The sequence below is a fragment of the Capra hircus genome, chromosome 10 (assembly GCF_001704415.2).
Source record: "Capra hircus breed San Clemente chromosome 10, ASM170441v1, whole genome shotgun sequence".
NCBI lineage: Eukaryota > Metazoa > Chordata > Mammalia > Artiodactyla > Bovidae > Capra > Capra hircus.
In genome coordinates this window covers 74302989-74319895 of record NC_030817.1, presented here as the reverse complement: position 1 = coordinate 74319895, position 16907 = coordinate 74302989, and the positions used below count along the sequence as shown (strand labels likewise).

The 16907-nt window shown below is 43.9% G+C and overlaps 2 protein-coding genes across 2 annotated transcripts in view; one reads left to right on the top strand and one right to left on the bottom strand.

The window, feature by feature from the left end:
- Positions 1-5950, top strand: part of AVEN (apoptosis and caspase activation inhibitor) — a 187779-nt gene extending 181829 nt beyond the window's left edge. The window contains exons 5-7 of the mRNA XM_018053770.1: positions 1161-1256; positions 4288-4648; positions 5441-5950. Of these exons, the coding sequence (XP_017909259.1) occupies positions 1161-1256; positions 4288-4648; positions 5441-5556 (573 nt within the window). The 3' untranslated portion in view covers positions 5557-5950. The remainder of the gene's footprint in view (positions 1-1160; positions 1257-4287; positions 4649-5440) is intronic.
- Positions 6456-16907, bottom strand: part of RYR3 (ryanodine receptor 3) — a 461863-nt gene continuing 451411 nt past the window's right edge. Inside the window, exons 98-103 of the mRNA XM_018053769.1 lie at positions 12760-12894; positions 11389-11545; positions 10623-10687; positions 10113-10213; positions 7975-8026; positions 6456-7050 (exon numbers count right to left, since the gene is read on the bottom strand). Coding sequence (XP_017909258.1) covers positions 6955-7050; positions 7975-8026; positions 10113-10213; positions 10623-10687; positions 11389-11545; positions 12760-12894 — 606 coding nt within the window. The 3' untranslated portion in view covers positions 6456-6954. The remainder of the gene's footprint in view (positions 7051-7974; positions 8027-10112; positions 10214-10622; positions 10688-11388; positions 11546-12759; positions 12895-16907) is intronic.

The following is a 16907-nucleotide window of genomic DNA, read 5'->3' as shown; positions in this document are numbered from 1 at the left end:
TCCAGAAACTTTCAAAAGGGCAGCTGAAAAGCCATATTGCATTTTTTGATCCCTGTGTACTTCTGTTGTGAGGCTCAGGAGTTTGAGTGAGTCTGGGTTTAGGCTGGGGCTCTTCTTGAGAACGCCAGGAATGGCTCCCTACCTCCAGTCATCATAAACCCATCTACCCAAGTCATCCTTATAGTGGATTTGAGACTCCATGACCCCTGGGTTTTCTTCTCTAACTTGAAGTCTGTGATCACAGCAGAAGGCACAGTTCTACCTAGACCTGTGACAGTCCTTGGTGGATGAGGTGGTTGGTGGTATCTGACTCTAATGTGGTGATTTCACCCACCTTTTAGTTTTTCCCTTCTCTTGGATGGCCAGCGTACCTGGAAGCAGCTGTTAGGGGTCATGAGATAATCTGACTGTGTTTGAGAAGGCATTCCAATTTGTGAAGGCATTGCCTGGAAGGGACTTTGTGCCTGTGAATGGGAATGGAGTCCCAGGGAGTTTTAGTGTTGGCCTCACACATAGAGCTGCCAGCTGGAGGGTAAGTTTCCATCCCCTGATTTCTGTTTGGAAAAGTGTATGCACATGGACTCCTCTGGCTGTGCCTGTCAGCCCCAAGTCACTGTCGAGACAGCTTTCCACTGCTCTCCCAAAGGCCAGCCATCTGAATAAGGAGGAGGTGTCCAGTTACGTTTCATTAAATGCTTTGAATTTTCTCTGTAATTTCAAGAACATCCACAGTTTCCAGGTTACCATGTAGTCTTTTTTTTTTTTTCCCCTTTAGCCATGCAGTGCAGCCTGTAGGATCTTAGTTCCCTGACCGGGGATCAAACCCATACTGCCCCCAGCCCAGTGGAAGCACAGAGTCCTAACTATTGGACCACTGGGGAATTCCCATACCATACAGTCTTGATTCGAGTGATTGCTATCCTGCTGCTACTCTGACCGCCTGAGCTGTGGTTCAAGAAGGTGGTTTTGGTTTTGCTTATCTATCTTCATGCAGAAATGATAGAAATTAGAACCATATCAGGTGTGATTTATGATCAGATTACTCCCAGCTAAAAGTAGTGGATGATTTATTTACAGTTACTACTATCGTCTTGTGCCCTTTTATTTCTGAAAGGTCATATATAGTCATCTTGATTGATCAATTTCTCTGTTTTCTATAGAGTTCAGCATTTTATGTGGACTGTGAGTCATTGGTTCGAGCCCTTCAAGAATTGCCTCTCTCACTCCGACTCAATGTTGCTGCTGAATTGGTTCAGGTAAGAACCCTAATGACATCTTGAGGCTGGTATAAATTAGGGCAGGAGAAGAAGGAAACTGAAAAATATCTCCCTGCAGGATGTCTCAGAATCAGCTTTTCCTTTCAACAGGCTGAGGGTTTTGTATCAGAATTTTGTAAAGTTTTGAGGGAGAATGAAATACTTTTCAAAGTTTTTATCCTGTTTTATTGATTTGGAACATTTTAAAGGATAAAATGTAATGGAATTGAATGAAATGTCAAAGTACGGAGTCTGGCTTGTGTTGTACCCAAAATGTTTATGTGCCAGGCCCTGTATTAGGCACTCAGGTTACAGTGGTGAATAGACTGACATGGTTCTTGCCCTCATGGAGCTTAATCTGTTGGGAAAGATGGGTATTAATCAAGTTATCAAATTGCACTAAGTCCTGTGAAGGATAAGCACCATGGGCTATGAGAGTTTGTAATAATGAACCTGATCTACTTTGGTATGATGTAGGAATGACTTTTCTGAAGAAGTTACAGATAAACTGAGAGCCAAAGTATAGGAACATTTGAGTTGAGATTTAAAGAAGGGTAGCACCCCACTCCAGCACTCTTGCCTGGAAAATCCCATGGATGGAGGAGCCTGGTAGGCTGCAGTCCATGGGGTTGCTAAGAGTCGGACACGACTGAGCGACTTCACTTTCACACACTGGAGAAGGAAATGGCAACCCATTCCAGTGTTCTTGCCTGGAGAATCCCAGGGATGGCGAAGCCTGGTGAACTGCCATCTATGAGGTCGCACAGAGTCGGACACGACTGAAGCAACTTAGCAGCAACCCAATCAGATCTGTAATAGCAGTGCTAGTAATAATGATAACAATAACAAAGAGCATTCTGGCTGCAGAATGGAGAGAAGACTGTGGGATTGGGGTGGGTGTGTTTATGCGGAAGTCTGCATATGCACACCCATGCAAGTGTAGAGGGGTGAGGAGAGGCGAATTAAGCGGCTCTGGCATGGTTCAGGTGAGGAATACTGTAGCCTGGACCAGCAATGGTGGGGAACTGGACTTAACCAAGAACTGAACCACAAAAGTAAAATTAATCGGACTTGGTGAAATGCTGGTGATGGAGCGCGGAGAATTCTTCTGGGTGTTCCAGCTTGTGCGACCCAGTGGTGGCTAGTATCAGTGAGGCTTGGACAGAGTATGAGTTTGTTCTGAGATTTCAAAGTGAAAATAATAGTAAATTGAATGTAGAAACCTATAGTTCAGAATTAAGGGCTAGATATATAAATTTGGGGGTTACAACCAGTGTAAGGTAGGTAAGAGGGCCACTGAATGGGATAAGAGAGGAAAGGTCCAACAGTTAAACCAGAAGGAACTTCAAACTTTCTTTGAGACTTGACTGGATTTTTTTTTTTTTTTAAGTGAAACCCTGGGCAGTACTAAATAGAATCTGAGCAACTAAAATGATCAGTTTTGTTCTACAATGAATATGATGCCAAGCTTAAACATCACCATGAACTGGTTACCCATCCAGTTGCTGTTTCTATGGCACTTAACTTGCCTCAAATTTAGGGCAAGTCAAATTCAGGGCTGGGGGACAGTTTGGGGCTGAGAAGTAGAAAGGCTGGCATTTGCCTCTGATGGGGAATCACCCTGGGGCTTCTTTAGGAATGTTTGGGGTTGTCTTAATGATAGGGCAAGTGTTACTTTTCCTCTGGGTGTCCAGAGATGGTTAGAGTTCGGACATACTTGGTTTGGTCCCACAAAATGAAGAATGGTCAACAGGACCTCATTGGGGTGAAGGTGATGGGGACCCCAGGACTGAGGAGAGAAGTGGGGGGAAGTGTTATGAGAAATCCAAAGTGAAGGATGGCAGGCCTTAAGAGGAAAGTAGTTACAGGAACTTTGAAAACCTGGCTAAATAGTTTTAAAATACCATCCCTCCCCCGTTATGTAGAGCAGTTATTCTCAACTGTTTGTACCTTACTCACCCGGGGAGTGAACAAACAAAAACAATGCTGGACAGCCAGTCCAGACCATCTGAGTGATTACAAGACTACAACCGGGGCCCACATCCCAGCTTCACCCTGCATACTGACAGTGCTGGGTGAGTGTTCACGTGCGAGGCTGTACTGTCTTAAAAGCCCTGAGTAGTCATTAGCAAACTGGATCTGCCCGGGATGCTTAAATGTACAAGTAAGGGGACAGTGGCTCCAAGAGCAGCCGAACCTCCTTTTGAACCTAGACTGCTGCCAGGCTGGTCACCCCAGTCTTCCCTCCAGAACTGTGGTTCACAGTCGTCTTCTACATTACAGTCACCTGGGGGGAGGGTCTAACTCCATTAAATTATAACATGTAGAAAAGTGCACATGTAAACCTTTATAACCATGGAATCACCATCTAGATCAAGAAACAGAATATTGCCACCGCCCAGAACCACCCCCACCCCACCTAGCCCTGACCCAAGGCAGTACTTCCCTGAAACCACTGTCCTGACTCCTAATATTCAAGAGTTAGTTTTGCCTGTTTGGGGAGTTTTTACAAATGTAATCAGATAGAATGTTTTCTTTAGCGTCTGGGAGTTTTTACTCATGAATGACCATTAGTAACATTATTTTTCTTCTTAGTGAATGTGTCCCTTCACCTCTGTATTTGTGCATTTTAGTACGATGAGCAGATCTGATTTACTTGTTACTCCTCCATGCCCTTTACAGATGTCTGCCTTGTCACTTACGCCTCGTCACAGGCGTAAGTGTGTATTCACATAGACCTGTGGTTCTGTCTGATCTCAGGCCAGTAATGGGAACGCATGGGTCTTTTGATTTCAGCTCTAATCTGGTGAGCACAAGGCTGAGGTGGATATAGTGGGGAGGTGTCCCACATTTACCCCTATTAATTAGAAGGGGTGCTGGGGCAAACCTGGATGGAGACACTTTGTGACCTTCCTGTCTGAACTGAATTTCCTACTGCACACAGTCTGATGGCTTCCTCTACTTTAGTTCCTGCTTAAGCAAATAGGGCAGGACTCACAGTTTTAACTCAGATATTGTGCTTCTCTTTCAGACTGCCCTGCCTTTAGAGCTCCCTCAGGTGAAACCAAAGAGAAATAATGATGGCAAGGGACTAGGGATGCAGCTAAAGGGGCCCTTGGGGCCTGGAGGAAAGGGGTCCCTCTCGGAGATGAAATCTACCACCGCCGGCTTCCCCATGTACCCAGGTAAAGACGGCCCAGGATCGGGGCCTTCCAAGGGTTCTCAGAACCCCACTTCCCTGCTGCAGTTGGCCGCAGATCATTTGGAAGAAGAGCTAGATCTGCTGCTTAATTTGGATGCGCCTGTGAAAGAGGGAGGTGACGTCTTCTCAGACCAGACAGCTCAGGACCTGGGATCCGAGAAGAGTGGGCAGGTGGCCCAAGAAGAAGCAGGTACGGTTTTCATTTTATTCCCACCCATCTTGTTGATTCTGGTGGTTTTCTGAGAATAGCTTCACCTTCGTCACATCCCCACACATCTTCATCGGTGTCTGCCATCCATCTGGCCTCATTCACTGACATCTATTTCTGTGCTCACATCTCCGCTCCCCCCTGAGCTGACCTTTCTGACATCGTTCTCACTCGATAATACTGGCCTTCCAAAGCTGCTACCTGCCTGATTGCAATCTTAAACCTGGGGCTACAAATTGAACTCATGCTATAAAAGGCATTTAGAGCCTTGTGGCCTCAGCTGTGCAGCAGCAGACCTTTTAATTGACTGAACAGGCCTGTGGACCAAGTCTGTGTGCTTCTCGCTTGCTATTCTGCTTTTGTTTAAAAAGGAGAGTTCCTCACATGCTCATTCTGTGAGATGGTGGCCCATCTGACAGGGAGAGGCCTAGTGACTGCCCCGTCCATACACTGCCCTTAGGACCCTCTGATGGCTTTCCAGGATCACTGCTTAGTAAAAAGGAAACAGAGCTGTTGGTCTTTAAAAACAAGAAAAACCTCATGAACTGTGAGAGTCACCATTCAAATAAATAGAAGAGCAAATCTACCCCATTTATGAACGTGTTTAGGTATTATTGGATCTTCTTAGGGAGTAGGCACGATGACAGAATGTTTTCTCTTACCGGGAGCAAAGTTAACAACTTGGTTGATTTCTAGCATGGATCAAACCCCAGGGAAGCATTAACCCTCAATTCTAAGACTAACGTGAAGTTAACATTGCATTTATTTTCTTAGAACCTGCAAACCCATCTGTGTTGGAAGAAAAGAATGTGACCTCGGGGCAACCAAGTATATCCAGAAATGTTACCGAGGAAGAGCTTGAAGACTGGTTGGACAGCATGATTTCCTAATGACAAGGAAAGAAAGGGAAAAAGAGAGAGGGAAAAGAAAATGAAAACTGCCTGAAGCCAATTTTGGTTGCCTTGAAAGGGTGTGCAGGCCCAAGGCTGTCCTAGAACAGCTGGTTTACAAGCACGGCCCCAAGCCCATGTGGCCATCACGCTTAGCACAGTAGATGCCTTTCTCCATGTTCAGCAACATCTGAAGTCGACATTTAAGAGGCTTGCTACATTTGTTCTCTGGCTTTAGTAACTGAATAGATGTCTTAAGGGCAAGAGATGTTTCGGCCCTTGTTTCCAGTTTCTTCCTCTCTGTGTTTACAGCATAGCAGGTGCTGCTGATGAAGAGGAGAGAGCTAAGCAACCAGGCATGCGTTTGGCCAAAATAAAGAAACACTGGTCTGTAGATTTTCTTTTTCTTTCTTGTGTGGGGAGCTTGTGCACTATTTGTTACTCCCATGTCCCTTTCCCTGCAGTCACAGGGTGGTTGGGAATCATCCAGAAGGTGGTTCATTACAAGAGGCCAAGCCATGGAGTGGTGTCTATGATGACTTTATTGCAGTGGGCACTTCATGTTACTTAAGGAGATTCACCTAAATAGAGCAGCTCCACTACTTACAAGGGACCATAAAGCATTGCTCAGTTTGGCTTAAGGTTGAGATTTTTTTTTGAATTTTCAGTACAGTACTTCTAATAACAGCAATTGGTAAGCTGTTACTGAAAAAAAAAAAATCTTATGAATAACTTTTCCAGTGCAGTTTCATAAAGGAAGAGAAGATCAACACAACTGATTAATGGAACTGTCCATCTTGAACATAAACATAAAAAACTTGCATAGCTATATCTAAAGAGGTTTTTAAGGCACTTAATCGATATTTCAGTGTCGACAAAGTGGTGGGTTTTTGTTTTTGTTTTTTTCTATTTCTTTAACTGCTTAAAGCTTTTCAAGCTGATTCTGGATACATTCACTAGCGAGTACCATGGGAAAAATTAGACTGCAGTTAAAATGATATTTTTTTTTTGTAGCTCAGACCATGACTCACTAGTGGGTTACTGTCACATGGCATTCAGGTGTTTAAAATTCCAGGTATTATGCATCTAAAACTTCCTACCTCTCCAGCCCTTCCCTCGTGATGTCATCCCAACATACTAGTTAGAACTGAAAAACATGAAGACTTTCCACTAGAGCTTCCTTGATGCTGTGCCATCATTTTGACAGGTCATCTCCCACAGTATAAGTCCATTAGGTACAAAAAGCCAAGTCAATTCCAAAATATCACAAATGTGTAATGAACTCTTCCTTGTGTGGGAGGCCTTTAGGAAATGTCACTTTTCCAATGTGTTGCAGAATTGTCAGAGAAGGGTTTTATTGACCATCCAGAGTATGGTGGAGGCTTCTTTCACTCCCATTTATCCAAGCTGATCTTCATATTGTTTCCGGAAGCAGTCACCAGCTGGGAAGAAATCCCAGCACCTTTCTTGGTACATCTTCCAGACGTAAGATTCCTGAAATAGTGAGAACCAACCACAGTAAGCTGAAACCCAGTTTTCCGTCTCTGCGTCTCCCTTTGGGAATACTGATGTGAATAAGTATGAGGCCCAACTGGCACGTTCTTTCTTGCTCTATTTCCAGCCACCGCTCCCCCCACCCCCAGGCTATTTTGGGAGCAAGAAGTCATTTCTGCCTTCTCCTGACCACCACCTCCCCACCACCATCCCAAACAAAAACCGCCCCCAGTGAAACCAACTCAGTGATTGCCACTAAAAATACTTAAAAGATTTAGCAGTGAGTTGATTCCACATCATTTGTAATCGCGAGGCAGAATGTATGATGAGCGCGCACTGAGTGCCCACTGAGGCCGGGGCCAGGAGGGCCGAGCTAGACACGGATGCCAGTTGCCTTTAAGTGTCTGAGCCATGGTGTTTTCCTACAAAACCAGTAATTTTGGTAACCTGCCTTTTCCTCCCCTGTTCTCTGCCTTTGTTTCTTGTTCATACTTAGTCACAGAATCCCTCTGACTCTCACTCTGTCACACCCCCCCCCCTTCACGTCCCTGAGTCACCCACAGAGGAGGTCGCTGTCTTCCTCGTGCTGTCTCTCCCACCGTTTTACTCTGAGGCGCCTGCTCTTTGCTGCACCGCCCACTCCGCTTCCCACTGTCTTTTTCTCTGTTAACGTCCTCCCCACCTCCAGCAACCCTAAGGGCTTAGCAAACGCCCGTGTCTGCTGGGAAGGATAACCAGGGGGCCTTTTGAAACAGATGGGAGTCGCCTTAAAATCTGACTTTGTAATTCACAAAGAGATGGTATTAACAGTGCAGGAAGCAGTGGGAAAAGGCACAGAAGAGATGGATGGGGTCATTTCTCTACTGTTGACTTAGGAAGGGGAAGCCCTAACACAGGGGTGTGATTCTGTTATATATTTCTCACCTGTCCCGTGTGCTCTGTCTCATCTTTGTTAATCAAATACATGAGGAAGAACCTGGAACGAGGGAAAAAGCTTTACCAACCAAGGGAAACAGTATTAGATACTTTGGTTAGAAAACTAAAGTTCATTTTCTCAAGTGAACTGGAGAGAGGATCAGTATGTTGCTTAGCATCATGTTGACCACTCACTGTACCTTTCAGAATTGGGGAAACGTGGCGTGACAACATACACCATTATTTTCTAATAATATACATAAATCTCAAAATGAGCCTTTCTGTGAAGAGGTCCTTTTTACTATCACCAAACCTTGAGCTAAGATCACTTTTGAGGAACCATTTGTAGCTACCATTTTATTGTTTTTAAAAAAAATCCTAATATAAACAATAAAATGGTAGCCAAAACTCTAACCATATGATTTTTAGTTGGCCAGTTTATTCTCATATAGGAATGCAGAATTGAAATCATGTCTATCTCAAAGATATGTCACAGAAAAGTATTGATAAAAGTATTGACTCTCATTCAGTTGCCCTGATTTTTCCAGAAGTGTAGTTTTATTGTTGTTGTTTTTTACAGACAACGGAGGTAGGCCAGTGTAGTTCCACTTGCTCTAACCAGGAGGCTTGTGTCTAAGGTTTGAGTATGTCTGGAAAACAGAATCATGAGGCTGGGGCTGGCCTCTCAGCTCACATTATGCGATCTCAGAGGCAGCATCCAAGGGAATCGACCTGTGCCCTTCAGGATAACGACCGTGAGGCTGGTGAAAGGAAGAGAAAGCATAAATAGCATCCTTGGGAGGGTGAGGAGAGCTTGAGCCCCAGATTTTGAGTTCTCCCAGGATATTCTTAGGTTTATAGACTCAGATTGTGGCCCACAGTGAAGCAATAACTACTTTCTTTCCTTTTATCAGACTAAGAAAGGAAACGTGACCAGTATCTTGCCATATAGGACATTATTGCTTTCCGAGCACATTTAATTCACAAAGCACAATTTTCAGGGGTGGGGGGAAGTTTTAAACATGAATAAGACCGGTTCTCTCCCCTCAAGCTTGCTAGTGGAGGGGCACAGAGAAAATACACTATTATGTACAGAGTGCCATGGGAAGTACCTTCGAGAGTCCCAACTGTTCTCTATCCACGGGCCTGAGATGAGCCACAGGCTCACCTTTTCTAGAAGTACATCCATCCTTATCACCTCCATGAAGATGCAAAAAACAGTGAACACTCATGGTTCGAGGAAAGGTATGCCCAAGGGTCAGTGATTTTTTTTTTTAAACCTGTGTTTCTGTCTTAAACTCATTTTAGCAAAAAGACATTGTTACTTCTCTTTGACAATAAGCTCCCTCAGTGGCGAGGCCCATTCTATCCTAAAGAAAGATTAGGGTTTTCTAAACAATAAAGGGTAGACACAGAGGGGAAGGGCCAGGCCAGTTAGCAGAGCCCAGCAGTTTCTTTTCTTGAAAATGATGATCACTTACAGAATCTGCATTGTCAGCTGATATATATTCCCTACAAATTCTGTAAGTTTCCTAGGCAGTTTGTGGCACACAATAGATTCTGAATACCTTCTGCCCGAATGAGATATTTATTATTTACCTACTGGGTGCCAGGCCTCAGGTGCTGGGATATAGCAATGTGAAAACACACACATCTTAAACCCAGCCTGGAAATTAACCCTGGAATCCAGCATCGTGCAGGTCAGGGGCCACCTTGACAAGAGCAAATAGGAATTGGTGGGGAGGAAGGCCAACTGCAGGGGAGAGTGAGTGAGTTCTAAGGAGAGTAAGAGAGAGAAATTGGAGACTGTGAACAGGCACATTTTTCTGTTTTTTTTTCTGGAAGAGAAGGAAAAGTGGGGCCATAGCCTTTTTTCTTGGTTTAGGATTAAAAAATAAGGTGCTAGGAAAAATCCCCAAGAGAATAGGACCTTGGGAAGGAACGGGATCTAATTCCAGGTGGAGGGCAGGGTATATGGCAAAGGTACGGCTCATGGGGACTCCTGCAGGTTCTTTCCTAATTGCTCCTGCTTTCCAGAGACCAAGGAGGAAAAGACATTAGCAGAGTGTGAACTGTAAGACATAAACTGCATTTGACTCACTGCTCTTCCCCCACCCCTGTCACCTCCGCTGACCAAGGATACTCACAGGTAGTTGGCTAAGTTGTGCTCTTGCAGCGTGTGTGTTTCAAAACCATGAGGGGTCGTGTCAAAGTAGTCATTGCCAATCCCACAGATGAAACATTTAGTCTGAGAAAAATAACAGAAAAGGCGTGAGTAGGCATGACATTACAGGCAGTTGGAAAAAGGGTGATGATCTCTAACTGAATTGAGAGATATTGAAAAATATTTCCCTTTCGCGCTTCAGGCTGTTAGTCACCTACTCCACAGTGTCACGTACCTAGCTTCTGGCTAGCGGAGGGTACCTGCTCTCGCCCAAGCCTGGGGCATGACAGAGGCAGCAGGGGGAGGGTAGGGCACAGAGGGTGGAGCAGAAGAAATGCCCAGAGCTGGTGGATGGGCACAGATAAAAGGACAGGCATGGAAAACAAACTTGGGTAGTAGTTTTGCCTAGGGCTGAGGAATAGCAGAACCTATTTTTAAAAAATCCATTTGCTGTGAGATACAAAAATGGAGTTGGGATTAGAAAGGTAGGTACCTCCATATCCTCTCGTACTTGTTCCTGCTGGTCTCTCAGCTCCCCAAAAGCATCAATAATAAGACCTGGAATTTTAAATATGAAAACAGAATGCTTTGCATAACCTGTCTAGTAATTCAGAGCAGAGGCCACTTTGTTTTAAAAAATAAAAAGGGGAATTATGAAGCTGAATGATACAATTAAACCAAAATCAGAAAAAAAAAAAAAACACAAGACAAAACCCACTTGTGTTTTCAGATGCTGTATCCTGGTTAATCATTTTTCATGGTTCCTCTTACTCCACCTCTCTGCAATATTTGATGCTAACTACTCACTCCTCCTCGACTCTTTCTCATCCTTCCTTCCTTGTCCCTCTGTTTGCTGGGCTGTTCCTTTTCTTCCTTATCGGCTCTTCCTCTTCTAGCCCCTCAGGCACTGATGTGTATCAACTGGGGTTCCTTCTCTGCTTTTTCGCTTTTGTTTTTGGGAAATCTCTACACCCCCATCTTCAATGACCACCACTAACGGATCCTATTTCTTTTATTTTTGCATTCATTAATACTTACTTTATATGTCCTTATGTAATATTTTTTTACCTTATACCATTCCTGATTTGTCTCCTAAAAAGAGAGGGCTTCTATATAGTAGATGTCTAGAAATGTCTTGTTTGAATTAACAAGTAAGTGAACGCACGGACCTCTTTACAGAAAACAATTAAGTGATAGATGCAGAAAGGTAAAGAGAACTAGACTGAGCCCCGTGCATACAACATAACTGGTAAGCATACCTTGGATGATGGCTAGCAGGATGACAATGACGAAGAAGAAGAAGGTAATGTCAAAAACGATGCGATACATTTCATATGGGTCCCCAGCAGGGTCTTCAATTTCATCCCCGATGCCACCTCCAGCTCTCACTCCCACGTACATGTGGAACAGGTAACACTAGAGAAGAAAAATCATGGCAATTTGAGTAAAAGCTGCAGAGTTTTGTTTGTTGTTATGGAGATGGTCTGATCATTCATGTAATTAAAAATATGACAGCCCTGAGGCAGGAGAAGAGTACACTTCACAATAACATTCATACCGCTAACTCTGGGCTTGCACCCTCTGGTATCTATAAAGATGGAAAGATTGCTGTTCCATGTAGCCTTTAAAAGATATTTTTTGCTCCTTTTCTAAAAGACAGTTTTGAACTACTGGACACACACATGAGAATTCACTCTAGGCGTGTGAGGAGGATGGCAGATATGAATTTTATCTCATTTAAGTGCCAGCCTCCAGGAAAAGTCTGCCCTCCTCCTGCGTTCTCCGCACACCTAGGAGCGCAGGGCTCCCCACAGCATCTCCTCCCAAGCTGCACGCGTGCACCAAGTAAGGCTCACAGACCAGGCTGCCCCCGTCCCTCCTCCTGATAGGCTGTGATGGGTTCGGGATGCAAGTGTGGGAGGCAATCTTAGGGCTGGTAAATAAAAAACCAGGGGCAGCACAGAGCCTGGGCTGGCCACACTGGGGCTTCAGCAACTGTAGTGTTGCTGTCTCAGGGTGCTTGCCCTGAGAAAGTATATGCAGGGTTTTTAGCCAAAAAGTGCCTCCATTTTCTGGAGAAATGATCACAGTGGGGGCAAGAGAGCAGTGTACTGTCACTGGTCTCTAATACACATTCTTTTCCTGAAATCTGGTCCCTATAAATGTCTAGAGATGCTGCTGCAGCTAGGCCCTTCTAGCCCCGCAGAGGCTGCCCTGAAAGGACCCTGCTGCCCCGACCTGATCCCACTGCTATGACATTTTTCATTTGACATGTGTTCTGAAAGAAGGCCCACTGGCTTGCTGAAATAAACTGAGCGCCAGGTTTGTGGGATTCTTTGCTCCCAGCTCTCAAAGGCAAAGGATGCAGACTTGACTTCTGTGAGATACAGACTTGGGTTAACTCACAGCTTCGCCACACACAAACGTGGACAGATGACGACCCGCCTACCTGTGTGCTTCTCCTTCCAGCTGGACCCAGACAAGTGGCGTATTCCACCACTTCTGTCTTTCCAGGGCCCGCCGCGCTTTTGGACCAGACATCAGCATTCCGTGCTCATCTCTGTCTCCACGCTGCCACTCTGCCCACAGCTTCTCCCCCCGCCAGGCTGGGCAGCCCCGCAGGGACTCACCGTCATCATGTCATCACACTTCATGTCGGGCTCGTCGTCGTCTTCACTTTTGTTGTAGAACTTGCGGAAGAAGTTGAAGGCCACCACGGTATAGAGATAAACCACCACGGCCAGGAGACCGACGGTCAGGACCAGCTGGGAGCAGAGAGAGAGACGGAAGAGGCAGTGGGTCTTCCCCTTAAAGGCTGGTGGGAGACTCCAAGGAAACAGGAAAGTGGAACGATGAGGGGACGGGAACGAAGGCGGTGACACTCCAGATGCCAAAAGAGATGAGACCAGAGAAGAAAACAGGCTTGTCGGGAGAAGAGAGTAATGATGGGCTCTTACGGACTGAATTGGGCCCCTGAGATTCATATGCTGAAGCCCTGATGCTCAGCACCTCTGGATGTGACTGCATTTGGAGACAGGGCCTTTAAAGGGGTGATTAAATTAAAATGAGGCTGTTAGGGTGGGCACTGCTCTAATCTGACTTGGTTTTTTTAACAAGAAGAGAAGGTTAGGACTCAAGAGAGATACCAGGTATGCACTGAAGCATAATGAAGTGAAAAAGCTGCAGGCCATGGCGAGAGGCCTCAGGGAAACCAAGCTCCGCACGTCTTTATCTTGGACTTCCAGCCTCCAGAACTGAGACGAAATCAACGTCTGTTGTCTAAGCCTCCAGTCTTGAGTACAGCAAGTTCCCTAGGTACGAATGAGTTCTATTCCAAGAGGGTATTTATAAGTCCAACGAAGTTAGCCTAGATACCCAACCAACACAGCTGGCTATATATTATAACAGGTTTATAATACTTTTCAGATAAATAGTACATAACAAAAAATAAGACATTTTAAATTTCACAGTACCTTGAAAAGTACAGTGGTACAGTACAATAGCTGGCATACAGGGCACAATGACAACGTGACGCTTCCTATGTAGGGGATTTACTGTATATTGTTGCAACAGCCGGGGCAGACTGACACCTGGGGTGCTGCACAGGGGCACTTGTAAACTACAGAGGGATTTAAGGATGCGAAGAGTGATGGCGCTCTAAGGGTGGTTACTTTGGTTTTTTACAGAGAGAGCAATGACCTGCAGCTTCATGATGCAGCTGTTTTTTTTATTTGTAGTTGATTCACAATGTTGGTTTCAGGTGTACAGCACGATGATTCAGTTATACACATACCCACACACACATTCTTTTTCATATTCTCCCTATAGGTTATCACAAAATAGTGAGTATAGTTTCCTGTGCTATAAAGTGAGTCCTTGTTTCTATCTTATGTGTGTGTGTGAGTCGCTCAGTCATGTCCGACTTTTTGCGACCCCGTGGACTGTAGCCCACCAGGCTCCTTTGTCCATGGGATTCTCCAGGCAAGAATACTGGAGTGGGTTGCCATTTCCTTCTCCAAATTTTTTTTTTATATGTAGTCATGTGTATATGTTAATTTCAAACTTCTAATTTATCCTTCCCTACCTGCATTGGTAACTATAAATTCTAATGCTGCTGCTAAAGATAATTAACACATTTGTAAATCAACTATACTTCAATTAAAAAAATATCTTGAGTCACACTGCTGTACAGAAGAAATTAACATAACACTGTAAATCAACTATACTTCGATAACATTTGTAAAAAACTGAAACTACAGATACCTTGGGCTGGTGGGTATCTATCCCCACATCACGATATTTCATAACGAACCATGAACTGGGTAACTGTCACAGCTTTGCTCAACCATAAAAATTCTTACAGTAACTTCAGAGTGACATCTTTCGTAATGAAGAAACCTCCTTGGACCTTTGCTGGAGTCATAGGGCCTGTTTGTTTCCTGGCTTTTAGGAAGCACCATAAATGAGGTCTACAGAAGACCTGCTCATCTGGCCTACACCAGGGAATAGGTGCTGGGCTTCATTTGATGGAAGATCAACAAGATAAAATCTTTGCCCTCAAGTTGCTACACAAAAGGAAGCAGGCAAGATAAGTACCAGAACTGACAGATTCAGTGACTTCTTGAACAATGAATTTAGTAACTCATATCTTAAATAGCAGACTTCACAGAGAGAAGCTGGTTTAGAAGGGCTAGAGTGCTCTTGCGTGAAATACTTAGCCTCCCTTGAGTCTCAATTCTCTTTCTCAAGTGAGCATAACATCTACTTTGGTAGATGACCATCTACTTTGGTCGTGAGCCTGTTGCAACACTTGGCACAAGCTAGGCACATTTTTTAAAAACCATCTTGTCAGAGTTTAGTCAGCAAGCCCACATAAAAAGTGATTGTTCATCCTTTTCATTTAAGGTGTACTTTTGCTGTGTAATGCCACTAAGCCAAATGAACAAAATGTGAGCTTTCAATATCTGAGTAAAGGGGAAGAAAATAATTCTGTTGATTTAAAAAAAAAAAAACATATTGGAGAACTGGCATTCCATAAATCACCTTTTGGGAGAGGCCACTTTTATAGGATAAAACTTCCCAAGACACATATGGAAAAGTAATACACAATGCTATTTCTCTACAGATCCTATAAGGAAGAATTTACCACTCTAAGCAAACATCTGTATCACCGGTTCTATTATCACCTCCCCAAACTTTTAGCTTTTGTGGCAAATGCAAATGTCTATCTCTACCTTCCCTCCATTCTTTTTTAGTGTCAACCAAGAAACAACCAGGAAACTGTTGCTGCTACCAGAAGCCTAGAAGAAACAACCCGTCATCATATCTGATGACCTAGCACCCTTTCATTTTAGAGCACTTAAAATATAACTTTTTTTTCTGGTTGGAATTTTCATTTTTTAAGGTGTGCAATGTGATGACTTAATACATGCATACATTATAAAATGATCACCATGCTCAAGCTAATGAACACGTCCATCATCTCACACATTTCCTGTATGTGTGCTCTGAAAACAGTGAAGAGCTATTTTCTAAGCAAATTTCAAGTATACAATTCAGTAGCTTTAACTGTAATCACCATACTTTAGATCCCCAGTGCTAATTTATTCAATAACCAAAAGTTTGTACTTTTTGACCAATACTGCCACTTCCCCCAACACCCCCTGGTGACTACTGCTCTACTCTCTGGTTCCAGAAGTTTGCCTTGTTTATATTTCACATCAGATGACACCGTACAGTATTTGTCTTCCTGTGTCTGGCTTGTTTCACTAAGCATAATGCCCTATAGTTTCATCTGTGTTGCTGCAAATGGCAAAGTTTCTCTTTTTACGGCTGATATTCCGCTCTATGTCCGTTACAAATTTTGTTTATCCAGGATGGATATAGGTTGTTTTTATATCTTGGCTATTGGGAAGAATGCTGCTTTGAACATGTGGAATATAGATATCTCTTCAAGATACTGATTTCATTTCCTTGAGAGAGAAATACATGCCCAGAAGTGGAACTGCTGGATAATATGGCAGTTCTATACTTAGTTTTTTGAGGACTTGCTCTACTGTTTCCCATAATGGCACGGCTGTAATTAACTTCACCTTCTTTTCTCCTAGAAAGATTTAGAGATGTGAGGAAACAGGTCTCATTCGTGGGTTTGCACTTAATGAGGAGTGAAAAGCTACAGAGTTTGTTGACAGGAGGAGCCATTTGGGAATTTTAATGAAGGGATTGACCCTGACAGTTCTGTAGTAGACAGACTGGATACTGATGAGACTGGCTATAGAGCAAGACTATACAGATATATAGAGACGTATACACATAGATGTATATATAGCTATGTATGTCTGCATATAGCTGTATATATGTGTGTAGATAAATATCTATGGGGCTTCCCTGGTGCTCAGATAGTAAGGAATCTGCCTGCAATGCCAGAGACCTGGGTTCGATCCCTAGGTCAGGAAGATCAAGGGAATGGCAACTCACTCCAGTATTCTTGCCTGGAGAATTCCATCGACAGAGGAGCCTGGTGGGCTACAATCCATGGAGTTGCAGAGTCGGACACAACTGAGCAACTAACACTTTCACTTTCATAGATACCTGTCATTGGTTCTTAATTGGAAGCGTGTAGGCTACAGTCTATGTGGTCACAAAGAGTCGGACACGACTGAGCAACTTCACTTCCATACTTCCATCAGAAGTACCTAGTGACTTTTCTAAGTACATACACTGATCTAAATGTTAAAGGTTTCTGAATCAAGGTCTTCTGCCTTTTAATTGGCTGTAA